This window comes from Micropterus salmoides, unplaced genomic scaffold (genome assembly GCF_014851395.1).
Source record: "Micropterus salmoides isolate LMB-PRFRI ecotype aquatic unplaced genomic scaffold, ASM1485139v1 Ms_hic_scaffold_18, whole genome shotgun sequence".
Taxonomy (NCBI): domain Eukaryota; kingdom Metazoa; phylum Chordata; class Actinopteri; order Centrarchiformes; family Centrarchidae; genus Micropterus; species Micropterus salmoides.
The window spans coordinates 17,656,744-17,676,462 of record NW_024040928.1 but is presented as its reverse complement, the minus strand read 5'-3'; the positions used below and the strand labels follow the sequence as shown (position 1 = coordinate 17,676,462).

The following is a 19,719-nucleotide window of genomic DNA, read 5'->3' as shown; positions in this document are numbered from 1 at the left end:
TATAGCACATTTAGCCAGCTGGTTTAGCCTGCTGTAATGAGAAGGTGGCTTATACTGCCTCTTTCAGCAGTCTACCCTTATCTCTTTTATCCTTTTAAGAATACACCTAAGCCTGCAGAATCCAAGTGCAGAGGACCACATCATCATAAGATCACAAGAAGGCTTTAAACTCAACACAAAGGAGCAAAAAGAATGCTCTTACAGTAAATATAATGTCTTTCTCCCTACCCTTGTAGTCAGAGAGTGTGAAATATAGAACATATTGTTTATAATTAATCATAGAGGTGTTTTCATCCTCTGTGTCCATGGCAACAGTCATGAGATATCAAAGGATGGTAAGGGGGGGAAACTGAGGACGGCCCGGTCATCCATCTGCTTGCCACAATGCTACAGCGTGGGATCAGAGCAGTAATAGCTGCTCTTCAGTCGAGCATTTAGCCCCTCTGATAGGCTACTGTGGCCTGTAGGCTTCCGGTTATTGAGATCATACCCGTCACTTTTAATGAGCGGCCACACTCCACCAATTAGTGAATCATACAGTACAGAGGGTTAGAGGGGGGATCTGGGAATATGATGTGTGTTCTTCAGATAGGCTCAAAAATAGAGAGGAGGATCTAAAATAAGACCAGCGTTGTGTTGTTGTTGTTTTTTATATCACTGCAGTGGTGATTGCTTTTCAGATTACTATCGCACATTTCTTTATCCACACACTCTGATACATTTTGATACAGCGAGTGAGACTGAATGTAAGAGTAGGCGCATTGCAGCAGTTTTACGTCAGACAGAAGCACAGTGACTACTTGACAGCTTCAAGTCTGATCTGTGTAGAGCCACACACTGTACAAAACAACCCAAGAACTTCACCCTCACAGGTGTTTTCACTTATTGTGGCTGATTAGACCTTAGAGCTTTTTGACTAATGAGAGAAGTGTAATGTTTTCACCCTAAAGCTGCTGTCAGACCAAAACCTGGTGAACCTTTCACCTTGTGAAATATATTTTACGTGGGGTGGCCAAAAGCAGGGGGGACAGAAAATACAGTGGGCAGGGTGGCAAACATACACTCTGGGAGGTAGAGTGGCTTGCAGGCAAACAAAAACAGTTCATAAAGTTGTAGTATACAGCGTTTTATCACTTTGCTGTCTTCTCTCCTTGCTCTTACTACAGCCAGACAGCATCTTTCCTACTGCTTGTATTATTTTGCCATACAATTATAAATCAAGAATATAAACAGTCATTATGTTCTGAATGAGAGGTCAATCTCGCCCCTTCTCTCAAACTGGCTGGACATTGGAGAGCGATTTCAAAAAAATAAGTTATAATAATCATCCACTTATAATGATCGATTTGACCAGGACAGATGTGATCAGATGCTCCGTCAGCTTTTTCCACTTTCATCTGTAGCCTTTAGGTCATACCACTCTAAAAAAGCCTCTTTATCACTCAAAAAAAAAGTTGGATTACTCATCAGTGTCCTTATAGCCTGTTGAGAAATGTAATGTACCTCGGTTATCAGCTGACTGGCAATATACCCCATCCCACAAAGGTTTTATTGGGGTAACCATGGCAACCCTGAAACATAATGACTTTTCCTTAAATTTCATCCGCTGTGTTTCATACATGTGCCTGCAGGCATTCAGCAGGCTGCTATAGGCAATGTGCCTCTAAATGTGTGTAAATTATGCTGCCCAGAGACACCAGATTAAAAAGCATTTCGATAAATCACCGACATCACATAATCGTGTTTTCATGTCTGTTGGTCCTGTTAAATAGATCAACAGAGCAGAGTAAAGGAAACTTGGGGTGCGTCTTTACCTGGGAAGTAGAGACGCTGAAAAATTATCTTTTTCTTTTCTTTTCTCTTTCTTCTGAATAACAAAAAAAAGTATGAGATCTTTAAACTTGACTGTTAGATACCTATTTTTTTTAGAAAATAGGAAATAAGTGTATTGGAGAACTGATTTATTTGATAAATGTGACTAAGTGTTGCGGAGCACTATCTGAAATTGCTTTCTACTACTGAGAAAAAGTAGCACGTTTTTGAGTCGATATTGCAAGTGTATTGTCTGATTTCTCTTTTCCTGTAGCCAAATTCCATTTGACCGTTTAAAACTTGTGGACAGCTGAAGCACAGCAAACATTTCCACTTTCTCACCTTAATGGATTCTCTGCTCCTGTTTTATTTGTCTGCACTGTGTGGGTATTTAAACCACAGTAAGCACTTTGGCCCGTCACAGTGGCTGTGAAGGCATTAAGCAACATAAATGGCTTACTCCTTCATGTTGTGGATTCCTGTCTGTGTGTTGCTGTAGAGATAAGTAGTCTTGGATGTAAATTCAGAGAATGAGGACAAGCAAAGTGCTTAGACACATGTAATGGAGTTAACACGGCTGTGAGGGGAAGCTTAAAGTTGGTACATCTGTGTTTGTGCATGTCAAAAAGAGAAAGGAAAAGGGAAATGTGTACCTGCACCAACACATGCAGGTGTTTGTATTGGTTGCACAGGCACAGATTAAAATGAGTGGTTTTCTTACACTTGGGAAATTAATGTGGCTGCCCAGTATCCCTGGTGTTGTATAAAGAAAACATAATGACGTTTGCCGTGGTGTGTATGTACTGTATTATGTGGGCTACAGTGTGTGTCATGCTCTGGTGTGTGTATATTATGCGTCATTTTCTCCATTAGCTGTGCAAGCTGTCATTCGTGTAACATTAACACCATGCTGGGACCTTTTCCTCTCCCTCGCCTGTTCAAACACACTAGAGGAAATTTGGTCTTAAATGAGATGCGCTACAGCTGTATTAGCTATAATCTCAGCCAACTACCATCACTCTGAGGGTGTTTGCAGGCTGCATGTCGCCAGTTAAAACGCAGCTACGAAGAGGCAGATGTACTGGTGGCAGCGAGCGCAGAGTGATGGTTTAATGCAGTGCACACACAAACGGACACACACGTCCACAGATCCTTGAAGGCAGGTCTACCAGTAGCAGGTGGGAACCCCAGGATTCGGTAATGGGACAGTCCTGATGGATCACTTGCCTGACAGCCTGCAGTGTTCTCCTGAATAAGAGGCCAACATCAGCAGAGGGCAAATGAGTTTTAAATCACCTGTGTAACCCTACGCCCTCATACAGCCTATTTCCCAAGATGCTGTAGCACACAGGGCTCCGATGTGATTTACTAATATGAATCAACTCGTGAATTCATCATGTTTCCAACCTTTCTAATCAGTGTTTCTGTTTGAATACTGAGTTTTGCAGCCACAACACCGGAGAGCTGAATACATCACAATTTTCATCACAACTAATATGCATGTTAATGCTTTAATAGAGCTTGTAAATAGCTTCGAAGCTTTTAGCACATCTATCATAACATACTTTTCTCATAGATATTACCTACTTAATGTTTCAAAATGTTCTACAGCTAAATAATATTCCAAATACAGTCACTTAAAGTCTGGATCTTAATTTAACAGATTAATTATTCTGTCAGTAAAGCCAGTTCAAAACAAACCGGAGGGGAGCACTGGATATATTACCCTGCTAATTTAACTTGCAATTAGAAGTTTAAGAGTGCAAAGAGGATTGCTTATGCTTATTTTATTTTTTTTTAAACTGTGAAACATTTCCAGATATACTGAAAATGAAATTTATTTTGGTCAATTAGAGGATTACACAAACTATTTGGGAGAAAAAAAAAACAGCAAAAAATGTAAATTTCCCCCAACAAAACAATGCAGTAGCGAACAATGCAACATAAATACAATAGTATTGCCATACAATTGAACACGACTCTTATCGAACATATTTATACATTTTATATTTGTTCATTAAAGTGTGCTAAACATTTTAATTCCATACCACTGAGCAAATGTTGGATACTATCAGGTAGTAATTGTAATTGATTTAATTGATTTTTCACACCTATTTAAATACGAGGATTCTTACAGAAACAGTTTGACTAAATTAGATTTACATATCATTTGGATGTTTTAAAACATCACTCTCAAGGCTCGGATGATGTTTGGAGTTACATCACAGAATCCAAATTTAATCCCATTTTAGAGCCTCAATTGGTTGGTCGGTTTTGAGTCCGACTTGTGACTGTTTGCTGCATGTCGCCCCTTCTCTCTCTCCAGCATGTCCTGACTCTCTCCAACTGTTCTATCTCATTCTAGGCAAATGCCCAAAAATAAAATATGTTTCATCCTTTTTTAAAAGTACCTTTTATAGATTATTTGATTTTACAGCTGTGATGTGATATGTGAAGATTAATATCGGTCATTGACTTTTTAGTAGCTGTATAAAAAAAGTCACATATTATTGACTGTACTTAGCTGTACTTGATGATTTGACTGAAGAGATTACAACTCATCCACCTATTTGACTGAAATGCTGACTGCTAATAAACAGACTCAGGGTTCATAAAAATTTATAGATGACAGGCCCTTCAAGAGAGATGTACTGTATGCTTGTACCACACAGGTACACAGGTACTGAGTGTCTGATCAACCTTACAAAGCCAATTATTAAAGACATCACAGAGGAGATGGGTGGTGGAAATGATTTATTGCAAAGACGGTTATTTTTTTCCTTTTCATGTCAAAGCTACATGAAATGAGCCACCTTAAAACGGTCTGTTCAGAGCCAATTAAAGTGAAAATGCCAAATGAAGGTTATCCTTCAAAGTTGTTTTCACAACCTGGGGTTTTTTCTCAAGGATATCCAGGACATTACTATACAGCTTTGCTTGGATTTGTTTTATCTTATAGTAAAAACCTTATCAATATTCTAAGTCAGTGCTAGAGGACCTAGAGATGTTTATGGTGATAAATAAAACATTATGACGATTTTATTCCTTCCTGAACACATATCTGTAGCTGGTCTTTTAAACTCAAGGATACCTCAGAGGAACATATGTATGCTGACTTTGAATCTGTTCTGTCTCTGGGTGACTTAATGCAGCAATTTTCTGCTGTCTGTGTCCAAAACCACCCACTCCTTTACTTATTCACACTTATTCACTACATAGTTTACTCAAAATTAAGCAGTAAATTGAGATTTTGTATACTAATCATCGTCTTTTTGTTTCACTGCATCTATAAAATGCAAAGCACTGTATTGTGGGATTGTTAGCTGTAAATGTAGTACACATATAATAAATATAGAGTGATTTTTGACAGGGTGATGCTGTGGGACCCGCTCAGATGGAATTGAGCCAGCCGACAAATGAAAACAGGAAGCTTAATGTTTTGTTTAGAATTATTTAGATTTATAAGAAAGTAAAAATGTCAAATATAATATAACATAAACTAAGACACAGAACCAAAATGCAGAACTAAACCTAAGATAGAGACAGGACAAACAGAGAACACAAGAAGACCAAAAGAAAACATGGACCAACTGATATACAGACCGGGGTAGGGAACAGAGACAGAACTAACCAGGAAACAGGACAACACTCAACCAGGAACAGAACGGAAATAAGGAAAATACCAAAACACCACTAAACACTAGCTGACAGATAATAACTAGATGAATAATAATCCAGACTAAATAACAATAATAAGTAAACTCACAGTGAACTAAAGACCAAAATAACAGATATACTTAACTGACCAAAACTCACAGAGTGCAAAACTAAAACATGGCTGACAGGCAGAATGTGACAAACGGGCATTTTCACTGGTTTCTTTCATTTGATAGACTAAACAATTTTTGGATTAATCAAAAATTAAAAAGATAGATTTATTGATAATACATAAACTCTTTAGTTGCAGCCCTACTATCTTCTAAATCCATGATATTCTGTCTTTTTTTCAGACATTTCGGTGGCCCATTGCCAGCAGGCTGGATGGAAACGAGACGTTGGAGATCCAAGTGTACAATTACAGCAAAGTCTTTTCCAACAGGTAAAGTGTACCATTGCTCCCAGCTTGTCCTTAAATCACATTTGCCACACCAACAGCATTTCAGAGTAAACTGTTGGTGGTTTCAGTGCCCCTCCTGCCTTCCTGTCACAGCCTGTGACTAATTCAGACTGTCACATGGCGCAGGTTTCTCAGATCAAGGAGAAAAAGCTTGTATTCCCTGAGGGATTTTTCTAAATTGACTCAATTGTGTGTGTAACAGACTGCAAACAACAGAGCTGGTCATGAATGAGTTTCACATCAGTGGGGAAGTGGAGGTAATGAAACTGCATTAGATCCTCAGTAATGGGCACATTTGTCACTTTACAATCTCTAGACAGTCAGATCATGAAAAACACACAGAGTGCTTGAGTGCACGATGCAACTGGGATCACATGTTGAACGTGTCTTGTACTGTAATTATTTGCAGTACATGTGTTTGATATAATACTGGCTTGACAAGTGTATTGATGAGAATAGTTACAATTCATTTATTTTAATTACGAGCGATTTACAGTTCTTACATTGGTGACCAAAGTGCTCTTTAACAAAGCACTAATACCCAGACCTTCTCCAAGCGCCCTGCACAGCAGTCTAATTACTTCTAAGAAATTATTTGAGCAGATGCATTTGTGGAAACTACCTAATTGAAGATGGGGTAGGCAGTGTTGGAGAACCAGATTTTGAAAGTATCCAGCCAAAAGAATCACACCCCATCTCTTCCGGCCTCCCCCAAAAGCCACTCCCTAAAACACATTTTCATGCACAGTGAGTGCACGGGCAGAGTGCACACAGGTCGGCAAGTAGGTAGGTACGTCACAGATCTGTGGTCACAGAGACACAAATAGTTGATTCTTGAGCAGAGCATTTGATTTATTGATTAATGTTGTGATATAAAGAGAATTTCAACAACAACAAAAAAAATAACGCTTCGGAAATAAATTGCCCACCCCAGCTTTCATTAATTTCCCTCCACTCCGCATCCTCATCCTCTTTATCTTGGGTTTTTTTCCTTTGTAGCCCCTCAGGCTGATGTGTCCAGACCTGAAAAGATGCAGACTGGATGTGGCAGGAAGCCAGTCTATCTCCTGAGTCTGTAGCAAATCCAATCAAATGGTTACAGCTGCTGCGTTTAACTGGACAACTGGTTGATGTGTCCAGACTGAGGACACATTATGTCGCCTACGCAGTCATTAAAATTTAGTTTGCTCGTCTGTGTGTGTGTGGGTGGTAATGTATGTGTGCGTGTTACCACTGTCTTTATACTTTCTGTGTGACCTTATCTTGTCTGCTGTGTGTGAATGCAGTTGTGTGTGAATGTGTGCGCTGCAGGTTTCACTTACGAAGACGACTCAGAGTCAAAAGCCAATGACAGGTGTGCAGACAGATGTTGTATCAGTTCAACATCAAGTCAGCTCCTAACTGCTGTCATGTCATTGTGAGGAAGAGGAAAAGAGAAAGAACGAGAATGTCACAGCCACCCATGACGATTCACAGAAATTAATACATTTAATTTAATTTTCATCACTTTGGTTTATCTGCAAAACTAATTACATACTTTGTGTTTAGTACTAATTAGCCACTGTTAGCATGCTAACATGCTACAGTTGCTAACATGCTAATGTTTTGTGATGCTCCAACACAATCTCGTCCACAAAGCTCTGATTGGCCTAGTTGTTTTTCCATTTGTGAAAACTGCTGTCAAAAAACAACAGACCTACTTGAGTCACTGAAATCTTGGAGACATGGGCAACAGACTACAAGGTGACCTTTGATTGTCATCATTCTGCGGTGGCCAAACCCAAACATCGAGTGTTTAAGTCAGTTAAAACATATGTAAAGTACATTGCAGTTTTGAGCACAGTAAAGATGGATTCCAGTTTTCCATTGGCAACTGGAAATAGCAAGAAAAAGAAAGACAGAAAGGGAAAAACATGTATTACTATTTTTAAACCAGATGCTTTTAAACTTTTTCATCCACTCACAGCTTGCAAAGCCTTAAATGCGCTTGTGCACAAGCAGAAGACACACAAACTTTCATGCAAAGACACTTTCCCACACACATTAAGACACGCGCACACACACACACACACACACATAAACACAACCTGGCCCACATTTAAGTGGGTAAATAATTCAAGATGAGTCATAGCTTGTGTTCTTCTCACACCTGCTCCATATGTCCACAGGAAGCATCATTACCAGAGTAATTGATCTGCTTCATCACGGTCTGCACCAAGACACTGTAAGGCCAGTGTGTCGCACCATGCGATGACAGGTGCGATCACATTACCACAACACAAAGAGAAAGCAATAATGCATGATGGTCTCTGTGCTGTAGTGGCATATAGACCATGTTTTATTATTTGTTTTCCCCTGTGGCTGAGAGATGATAATCTGCACTGCACTGTGTGTGAGTTATTGAGCACTGGAGCAAAGAGGAGGTTATATGATTCAACCTGAGGTCAATGACTCCAAGTGTGTGTCCACTGAGGAATATCAGGGGGTCCTTGGAATTAGAATTTGAATTACTAATGGTATTTTTAATCCAATGTTTTACAGCAGGCTCAGTGTCTGATTAGCACTGTCACTGTATCACAAAAGCAAAAAAGTTTAACCTTGGTCAACTATAGCTGCAACACAACATCATCCGGCAAGGCACGGTGTTTATCAATCAATACGCGCAAGAGCACATTACCTGAGGATTACTTGAATGCTGTACTACAGGTAGAAGAAGAGTTAGAGTAGAATAGAAGTTTTATAAACCGCTGTGCGGGATTATGGTGTCTGATAAGCTATCAAACTCATAGATCTATTACTCTACCTGGACTTCCTGGATGTTATTTCACGTCTCACCGGTACCTGAATCACTGTAACCCCACAAACAACACTGTTGTTTAAACACAGAGTTGTTTTCGGTCTGAAGGTTGTCTGAGGATCTCAGGCTACATGTGGCTCATATGGGCATAAAAGCTCTACAGTGTAGCTAGGTGCTAGGTTATGAAATGACGTAAAAGTGAAATTATTTAAACATATAGGAATACAGATGGCTAAAATGGAGCTACCAGTGTGGTGGATAGGCTAAAATAGGGGTTATGTGTCTCTAAATTCAACTTAAGGGCCTAAATGGCTGCTGGATTTAGGACAGTCTGGGGCTTGAAAGCTTTCTGGTTAAAATACGCAAAGTAAACAATGTAATAGTCCAGGCATAATGAAATGAAAGGAAAGCCTAATTATGCTGGTACATCGCTCTCACGTAATGACAGAATATTTTTTATTAAAACATGCTGTGTGTCCCAGTTCAGCCATTAGCCCCCTGGGGATGTGGAAAAGTTTGAAATTCCCTGTTGTACATGATTGTTTTAAGAATTATAAATTAGAATGTCTTACATTGATTTACACATGTATTGTAACACTATTTATCACAAAAGGTTATATCACAGCAGCTTCTACGTACAAAGCTCAGATTGTTTACTGCAGCGGAATAAAATTTCCACTTGTGCCTTTACCAGATAAGTACAAGACTGACTGCAATAATGTCATTTGGTTGAGACATCATAGCACCTCATCATAATAATAATTCTGTGTTTTATTTATGTAATATTGTGTAATTCTTATCAGGATGGCTCCAAAGAAACAGCCCATTGTAACAGGATAAAATCTTTGACCAACAGCTATTTTTTTTTAAATAGGTCACAAAATGTTATCCAGCTGTAGTCACAATTCTCGGGTGTAATTGTAAGCAATATCAGATGAGAGGAAAATGAGGTGTTGGCGATGTAGCTCGCTGATTGTTTGCAACACCGGTCGCGCAGCCGAAGATTATTATTATCAAACAAAATGAGAATGAATTAACATCCAACTGTTAGTGGTGCTATCTGAACATCAACCCTGAATACTAAAAACTTTTGTCTGTTCTGCCCCTTGCTCTGCAGACACAAACACTGATCAATCAGAAAGAACAATATGTGTTCTAAAAATCTAGTGGTCTGTGTATAAGCCCTGTGTTCGTCTTTGAAAAATAGATGAAACTCTGCAACACTTTTGAACTATTTTCTCTGTTGTGTTGAGAGTAAGCATACAGTTTCTATATGTTAGACCTTATGATTTTTTGCCTGTTTTATCTTTAGAATGGGATTTAGTTTTATGGAAAGCAGTTTCGTCAGAAGTGAGATAAGACTGTTTACAATTCAAATGGCTGCTCTCTGCTCAAAGGAATCTTCCTTGTTCTTTCTCTTCTCCTGATTTCAGCACTAAATCAAATCATCTCATTTCCATTTATTTTATTCCCTTCTTGAGTTTCTGTTTATCTTCGTTATTTTTCTTTGTACCAACCAACTGGGCTTTTCTGACTTCAAAAGTATGCAATCCCTCCAAGCTGTACACATTGAGACTCAACAATTTATTGCTTGGTCTTAAATTGCAAGCTTATAAACAAAAACCTCATACTCTGTTGAATTTTATGTTGGCTTCCTCATGCCTGAAGCATTGTAATAAACTCTGTGATTTTGTACCTTTTGAAATGTTCTATTTCACCAGAAGCATAAACACGTTTTTGTGATTATTTAGACCCTAATCAGAATCAGAAATATTTTATTGATCCCTGAGGGAAACTTATTCATAATTGTTCACATTCAAATTAATGTAATTAAGGAATAGAAGAATAATAGAAAGATGAAGAACAATAAATAAATAAATATAAAAAATAGAAATATAAAATAAAGAAAAAATAAAAAGATAAAAAGTGTGGATATTTACAAGATTTTCATTATTAACATAATTGTAATGATAAACAGTAGATTCACTGACATTTAGCAGTGCTCGCAGCCAGGTTCTAGGGAAGGTAAAGTCGGTCAGCCCACCACTCCAGACTGAGATATCTCGACAACTGCTGGATAGATTGCCATGAAATTTTGGTACAGACATTGATGTCGCCAAGAAAAAGTACTTCTTAAACGACGCATCGATGAATCGTTTAAATAATCTATCGAAGCTTCAAATACTAAAATAATTGTTAGCTGCAGCCCTACATGTTTGTATCAGTGTGGTTCCTGCAGTCTGGGGCAGTGCTTGGCAAAGGGTTGCTGTCCTCCAGCTGAGCTACCAGCAGCTGTGGTAAATTAGTGCAACCTTAAGAACAACTCTGTTTGACTTGTAAAAATATTCTACATTTTACAGTTGTGCTCTTCTCGAATTCACCTAAGCCAGTGATTTCGTCACTGTTACAGTCGATTTACAAAAGAAACTTGAAAGAAAAAATAACATACAAATGGAAAGGGAAGGGAGCTCTGAATTATAGAGCAGATGAAAGTAAATTGTTTGCAGAACAATCAATAATGAATGGCACCTTTTGAAGTGCTACAAAGTGAGCCAGAACATGATAGGCCCTGCTCAGTTAAATTATTCAGCGCTTGTACACATGTTACAATGGCTGAAAGAAAATGACAGACCATTTGCTTTTCTAAGTAGCCCTGGACATATTGATCACCACTGTCTACAGACGGAAAGAGTGGATTATACTGCGGTGGGTTAGTATTTTCAGTGATTATGCTCAGTGTTGCAGAAGTTTCTATTGTTTCTAATCTTCAAAGAAAAAGTTTACTGCACAAAACCATTATTATCCTCACACACTTTGTTATAGAGTCATGTCAAGACTGTAAAATTGAGCATGGAGTTATTCAGTGGGGAGCCTGGCAGATAGCACCTTCACAATAAGAAGCATCTGCGGCAAGTGCCTGAGGGGAGGCACATACTTTTTTTTTGTATAACTGGGATTCAAAGTGAACTCAAGTTCTGGAAGTCCAAATTTACCTCATTATTAAGTTTTGAAGCTCAGCTGACAAATGTAGAATCACTTTTCACTGCAAGCTGAATTCATAACCACCACCTCTAGAGTACCGAAAAAAGTATAGGTGAGAACAGAGAGGAGAGAGAGAGACACTAGAAATGGATTTCCTGAAGAAAATGTGTGTGAGAGCTTGCAAGCTGCAGCTGCTTGACCAACAATGATGCTTGTGGGAATTTAGTCGAATCAACCACTTATTAAAGTAGTGATATGAGGAGCACTGCCAGAGATCAAACTGGGGATCTTATGATCTGACACAAAATCCTGATTAGGAGAACAGTACTTACTACTGAGCCGTCAGGTATTCCAAAAAAAAAACACAAGATAAGTTCACATTTTCTGGAGAAGTTTGCTTCAAAAAGAGCTTGTAACTCTATGCTTTTTGCAGGACTAATGGCAGCATGAGGATATCTGGTATTTCATGGTTACAAAGTGTTAAAATTAAGGGAGAATCTGTTGCCGAAGAAAGGGGAGGGGAAAGATTAGACCAGCAGTTATGAAGTAGAAGACCACGTGAGCAATAGTGGACACAATGTTTGAATATGGTAAGACACGAAGTTGTAAACCATGTGCATGTGTGGAAAGTTCATTCCTCGCTGACAAAGGCAGTGAATGGGAACTTGGGCAATCAGTTAGCGGCAAATATCACACACCGGTGTGAGCCAGAAAGTCTAGTGGAAGCTGGAAGTTGTGTCCAATCACAGGGGCTTGATGTGAATACAGAACCCAGGCCAGGGAACAGTGCTAACCACTGAGCCTTTCACGTATCCCATATCAACAAAGTTCACATTTTCCTGAGGACAAATTAATCAACCCAGAAGTGAAGCTTCTGGACGAAAATGTTCACGCTATCAGCTGCAGCAAGAGCAGTTAAGCATGTAAATTCCAATCCTCACAATTAGTCTGGGGAGAGGGAAAGAATAATAGCAGGTTATAAACAGCAGACTCTTTATTTGCTCACTGATAAGGACCTACTGGCTGTGTTGTTATTCTTTGGTTATATATTTAGTAAGATAGTATTTGTTAGTTTTTCATGCTGAGGTGCAAGTGTGCTTGTGTACAGTACAGGAAGTGTGTGTTTGTGTTTACTGTGCTCATTCACTCTCGCCTGACTGTCAATTTCTATACTCCTGTTGGGGAGCTCACATCGTTAGCTGCGATCCCTGCGGATCTCTTCTGTGTGTGTGTGTGTGTGTGTGTGTGCCAAGTGGTAAGCTATTGACCGTATGCCCTTGTTTTGTGATATTATCTTTCTCTCAGATCCAGCAAAGTGATTGTGTGTCTGTTCTTCTTAATGATTGTCTTGTTGTTCCTTTTTTCCCCAAGTATTTTGTATGTAGCCTATATATTATTAAGTGGAAAACACAGCTGTATTTGCAATCCATTGTACCAGGTTGTTTTTGTGTGCGTGTGTGTGTATAAATAGAGCTAAACACCATTATAGTAGAAATGGCATATGGCTGTGGTTCAGTGTGGCCTGCGCTGCATGTTCTTTGTGTGTGACTGATTGCTCTACCAACAACACACTGTTTTGGGGGAAACTCATTAAATTATTCACCAACTCTAATTTGCTAGCTGAATGGGGACTGTACTGGGCTTCTTCCCACTGTTATGTTCTATGAAGGATCCTTGGGCAGCATAGAAATGTGCCTTATGTCTAATGATCTTACATGTAATGACAACAATCAAAGAGTCATTTCCTGTTGTGTTCTTTGAGGAAATATTAAAGAGAGGGACTGGCTTTCATTTTATCTTTGTTATCTTCTGCCACAATTTTTTGATTAAGATTGTCTATTTAAGCGTCTCTTGAAGCACATATCCATTTTTCTTGAATTATGTTTTTTTGTGTGTATAATGCCACATAGAATATAGTACTGAAGTCTGTCCTGTAGTGTCAGTTGTGTTTCTGTTTCAAGTTCAGGTGATGTTCAAGCTCTCAGGTTCAGGTGATGTTCAGGTCAACTGGTCTAACTGGAGCACAGCAAAAGCGACAGTGTCCGTTGCTGTAACCATGATAATGAAGGTCCCCCTAACCTTAACAAAGTTCAATTCAATTCAATTCAATTCAATTTTATTTATATAGCGCCAAATCACAACAACAGTTATCTCACAGCGCTTTTCATAAAAGAGCAGGTCTAGACCGTACTCTGTGATGTTATTTACAGAAGCCCAACAGTTCCCACCAAGAGCAAGCACTAGGCGACAGAGGCAAGGAAAAACTTCCTTTTAAGAGGCAGAAACCTCGAGCAGAACCATGGCTCAGGGTGGGCGGCCATCTGCCTCGGGGTGAGAGAGAGAGAGAGAGAGAGAGAGAGAGAGAGAGATGTAAGGAGAGAGAGAGAGAGAGATGTAAGGAGAGAGATGTAAGGAGAGAGAGGGGAGGGAGATGTAAGGAGAGAGAGGGGAGGGAGGCAGCCTACACAATATACACACACAGTAAAGGTGATGTTGCTATAGACTAAATGAAAAATGGTACAGATATTTATAATAGTGTTAATGGTAACCATCGTAATGTTAATGATTATAATAACAATAATAACAATAAGACTAGCAACAGTAGTCGTTGCAGTAGAGGGTGTCGAGCAGGAACACAGGGGCAGCAGGTGACCCGCAGCCACAGATCCAGACTCCACAGCTCCAGAGCCAGAAAACCTGCAGGAAGTGATAGGAGAGAGGAGAGAGACAAGAAAGCACAAGACTACCAGAAAGGGGAGAAGTTGTGTTAGTAACATGCAATAATGGGATAAGGTTGCATACAGAGGGAGAGAAAGTAGAGGAGAGAGGAGCTCAGTGCATCATGGGAAATCCCCCGGCAGTCTAGGCCTATAGCAGCATAACTAAGGGATGGTTCAGGACTACCTGAGCCAGCCCTAACTATAAGCTTTATCAAAGAGGAAAGTCTTAAGCCTACTCTTAAATGTGGAGATGGTGTCTGCCTCCTGAACCCAAACTGGAACCTGGTTCCACAGGAGAGGAGCTTGATAGCTGAACGCTCTGGCTCCTAGTCTACAGTATATATTTTAACAATGATGTTCCCCTAAACCTAACCAAATTGTTTTTGTGTCTAACCCTAACAAAACCTGATAACCATACTGTTGTCGCACTGTGAAAGACATTTCTTTGTCACGTTTTTGGACGGATCAGACAGATGGTGTCGTCCTACCGACAGGGGCGTTACAGATCAGAAAACACTTTAATGTGTGTTCTAGAGGGACTGGACAAACAACATATTCTGCTGTTTAATTCGAAGGATTTATTGTTCTGTGTGGAATGTAGCGATCAGAAAGATTCCCAAGTTTAGGGCTTGCTTAGCTCGCGTCATTGGATAACTCAAGACAGTTTTACGATTGCAGAATTGGTTACGTGAATGTTGAAAATACTATGTACCTATCTATATATCAGAGATATCAGAGTTTTGTTTTCAGGCACTTCTGTATAATTGGAGCGTTCAGCGATTTTACTTATAAAATCATTAATTCAACCATGAGGTTTTACAGAAAAAAAACACTTTCAAACATGTTCGTCTTTCAGCTTAAATCTAGTTAATTTAGTCATCTAAGTTTGTAAAAATGTTTCCTTTTAATGTAAATTTAGAAAGGGGCTAAAAAAAAATTTTCTTCTAAATTTGAGAAACAAAGGATAAAAACACCATGTAATGATGAAATTTCTGTTGGTTTTCCTGCAGACTGGTGGGGACTTTCAGCATGGTACTTCAGAAGGTGGCTGAAGAAGGACACCTAGAGCTCACCGATACACTCATCGATGATAACAACACATCCATAAAGGTAAAGCTAAGCACTGCTCTCACATTGGAATGTCAACAATCTACAAGGCTTATACGTATAGATTGCTGATACATATTGAGAGCCACATAAGGAGTAATGCAAGTACTGTTTTGCAGTTTATTTGCCCCAAACAACCAAAATACCAAAATGTTAACTGTAGCTAGTTAGCTGAGTGTGTCTGTGTTACAGCTGGTCTTTTTTTATTCAAAAGGTTCAATGGTATATTAATTATAAGAGCAACATGCTTATTTTGTTTGCCTGTTGCCATTTGTTCTCTTAACCAGTGCAAAATTGAGAGCCTGGAGCAAAGGGCAATGTCTTTAAGCGTTTTCAACTTGTGCAGAGTAGGCGTGTATTTGCTTCAGTTTGCATCACCCAGAGCGAATTTGCATCCACCTCTGTCTTTGCTTTGACTTAGTATGCAATCACCTTGCCTCTAAGACTGGTTTCACATTGAGTCTAAACATGACTTCAAGCTGCACTAATCAGTACCAAGCTTTATAGCATCTTTCAGCTCATTGTTTTTGTTTTATGGCCTGAAACTTCACTGTGTGGGTTCACTCTCATTCGTTTCACCACCATCATTTTCAACTGCAGCAGGCAGCTGTTTTTGGAGAAAAAAGTTCTGATAAACACACTGTACACCACCTGTCCAGAAAAAAAATCTGACAACATTTGCTTACTAGTAGTGAATGTGGGACAAGTCCAAATGAATGCTATGTTTCTATTTATCTGCTGGATGCAAGTAGGGGTTAAGTATCTTACTCATGGATACATCGGTGTCTCACAGTGGATTTGAACCTGGGTCTCTCATACCAAAAGCATGTGTCTTATCCATTGTGCCATCACCACCCCTCATGTGTTGATGCGTTGCTGCGTTAATGCAGGTTGAACAGCTGCCATAGGTTACCTGCACATGCAAAATGAGGAATAAACACCATTTACATGAAGCCTCTTCAACCCGACTGAACCCGTCAAAACAAACTCATGCTCTATAGGCAAAGAACTATATTTAAAATTCAAGTGGAGATTCATATGTTTTCCAAAATACCAAAGATGTCAGGTTGAAATTGGGGAAATGTTGCACAAGACATCTAGCATACGTTAAATATGGGGCAGCCATAAAAAACAATGAGTTTGAACAAGGTGGTTTTTCCCCAAAAAACTGCTTACAAAATAAGTGGCTTCTCGTGAACACACAGCAAAGTATACACACACACAATTAAGATAATTTCAGCACTGTACATCCCTGCAGGAAGAAACTGGTGAAATTCAATCCAACATCACCTGTGAGCAACACTTTTGGCTACAACTGCACCGGTGTGGTTGCCATAGTGACAAATCTAACTCCTCGTGGACTACAGTGATTGTCTTGCGAGGATGTGAGAAAGAGAAAGCAACTAGAGAGAGAGAGAGAGAGAGAGAGAGAGAGAGAGATGGAGGGAGAAAGGTGAATGAGAGCCTCGTGTAGATTTTCTCCTCATCTGTCTTTGTCAGTAGAATAAATTGGCCACTCTGTAATAAAGATGAGGTCATTGTCAGGAGGATCATATTTGTCCAAACACTAGTCCCCAGAAGACACCAAAGACAAACTACAGTGTCACCATTGTTTTTGGCTTGGATTAAACTAACACTTACTGTCGATCTGAATTCCCCCAGCAAATGCCAGGGAGAAGAGAAGATTTATAGTCCTGTTAAAGTTTCAAACCGATGCTGAGAGCTTTTTCTAAACACAATTAAATGGATTGCTATAGATAAACCAAGACTGAGCCTAAATGTGTTGACTGTAATTTCACTGGACTCTTTCACTACAGGTTTGGATTGGATTATAATGTCACTGTGCCACATTGGATACGGTGGAATATTACATGTGTGTCGAGTTTAGCAATTACAATTACTTTAAAACTTTTTAAATTTTCTGATGTGCGAAAGTCGTTTTATACAATAAGAAGCAATATGCAGGGACAAAATTAGTTAAGCAGAATACCAGTAAAACATTGATAACCTAAAGGTCCATTGTGTAATATTTAGGAGGATCTACTGACAGAAATGCAATAAAATATCCATAACTATGTTTTCAGTGCTGTATAAAGACCTTACATAATGAACCGTTTCTGCAGTAGCCCAAATGGACAAATGGCGCTACAGAGTGCATTTCGTTACTACGTTGAAGAAGAACAACAAGTAAAATTAGTAGTAATAGTAGTAGAAGTCCACTGGTTTATTAGAAATAAGGAAAGAAGAGAAATTTGGACAAATTGAGAGCAGACAGAACGTGTCGGCCACCGTAACTTAAATCCTGCACTTTTGGAGTGGAAGGGGTGAGTGATGGTGCATTCATGTGGTGTCAGAATAATCAAAATCCTTTTCTCCTCCTTAAATCTTTATTGCAAAAAGAGAAATAAAGTGTACATTAGACATGTACAAGAAGTATACAGAACTTTGACTTGTGTAAAATCATGTATTGCATATACATATTTTTGCAAACATGTAATTTGTAATAGGGTTTTAACATGTAGTTAATGTAAATATAGATTGAGCTTGATGTCTGCGTGTTGTTTATACGCTCTGATAATGCTAATCCAATACATCTTTGTAGCCGCGTCCACGTTGATTCCACATTCCGACTTAAGAGCACATGAACAAACACCGAAGTTGGCAGATGCTGCATGGGAAACTCAGCCTCAGCTGTAAGTGGTGTTTGGTCATAAACTAAAGTATTGGACCAGATGATGGTGCAGGAGGGAAAGAGGGGTTACTACGATTAACGATTAATCCTTGATTCATTTAAAACCCTAAAGTCAACCTTACGGAGGCGCTAGAGGAAAGGTCAGAGGATTGCCACATTCAGTAGGTTTCTCTGGGATTTATGTACGTGATTTAAATCCATCCAATAGTTAGTGGTGTATTTCCGTCTGAACCAAAGTAGTGAGCCGACCAACAAACCAACATTGCCATCCCTAGCGGCCGCTGCTGCATGGCAAAAAATCTAAATTTTAAGAAATAGGAATACATTTTTATATGATTTGGCAAGCCTTTGCTCCTCAGGCCTTAAAGCAACTCAAAATGATCTTGACAGCTGAGGGAGCTGATATTAGTAAGGGACAATAATTGTGCCTTCAGTTTTGGCATTGTAGGAGTTTCTAGATTAGACATGTCATAAAGTCATTGGATTTGATTTGGTACAGAAATGACAGACACAAGAGAAGCAGCTGAGAGCTGAAATAATCAGATCTACTGAGAGAACAGTTTGGCACTTTCTTATTATTAAAATGTTTTTGATGCATTGAGATGAAATTGTCTTTCCTCTAAATGCTTTGAGGTTAAAGAACTGCACAGTGGCCTATGGAAGTGAAGGTTTATTAACTATCTGCTGATTAATATAAGCACATGTTCATCTGCTTTCAGACCAGCGTTACTATAGAGATCAGATACCACTCAATGGATGGGACAGTGGGAGTGTGGAGCGATGGGGAGTTCCTGGATGTTCCTGATGACCGTGACGGGATGTTTGCCTTTGAAACAGACAGCTTGCTGTCAGGACAAAGCCATGGGTCAGGGACGTCTCCGGGACGATCCTTACAGGGATCCATACCGACCTTCAGGAAGTGAGTCAAACATACAAACCTTCTCCATACGTCAATGATAACTCAATTACATTATGTTACAGTGGATCAGCCTGTTAATTTGACTATTGAATTTGACTGAATATTAATTCAATGACTCTCTACAGCAGCAAACAAGATATGTTGTTTAAAATATGTACTTTTTTTTAAAGAGATCATCAACATTACTATTGGGGCACACATGTGTGAGAAAATAACTTGAATGTATTTAAGGTGGACAGATGGATCCAGCATTCACACAGTGATGAGGCTTTATACTGTCCAGCTGATGCAGCATCTGTCACTGTTATGGAGGGGAACATGAAGAGATCCTGTGCTTAATAACAGTGGGTAGACCCACCAAAGAATGTGGTGGCCAGACACTAATGCCCACAAATCCACAGTTAAGAGCAGAGTTTTGCAAAATCATCTATGATCCGTTATAGGAATCTACAATCAAAGAATATATTCTTTAAACATGTTAGTATAAGATGCAGACGTGGCCATAGTTACAGTGTTTATGCAAACCTACAGTTAAGTAATCAGAGCAGTTGGAAGAGGGTTTTGAGTTAGATA

General features: G+C 39.2%; 1 protein-coding gene across 11 annotated transcripts in view; it reads left to right on the top strand.

The window, feature by feature from the left end:
* Positions 1-19,719, top strand: part of otofa (otoferlin a) — an 83,754-nt gene that overhangs the window by 21,261 nt on the left and 42,774 nt on the right. For all 11 annotated transcript variants that reach the window (XM_038727248.1, XM_038727251.1, XM_038727242.1 and 8 more), the window contains exons 3-5: positions 5,823-5,911; positions 15,439-15,538; positions 18,947-19,146. In XM_038727248.1, coding sequence (XP_038583176.1) covers positions 5,823-5,911; positions 15,439-15,538; positions 18,947-19,146 — 389 coding nt within the window. The remainder of the gene's footprint in view (positions 1-5,822; positions 5,912-15,438; positions 15,539-18,946; positions 19,147-19,719) is intronic.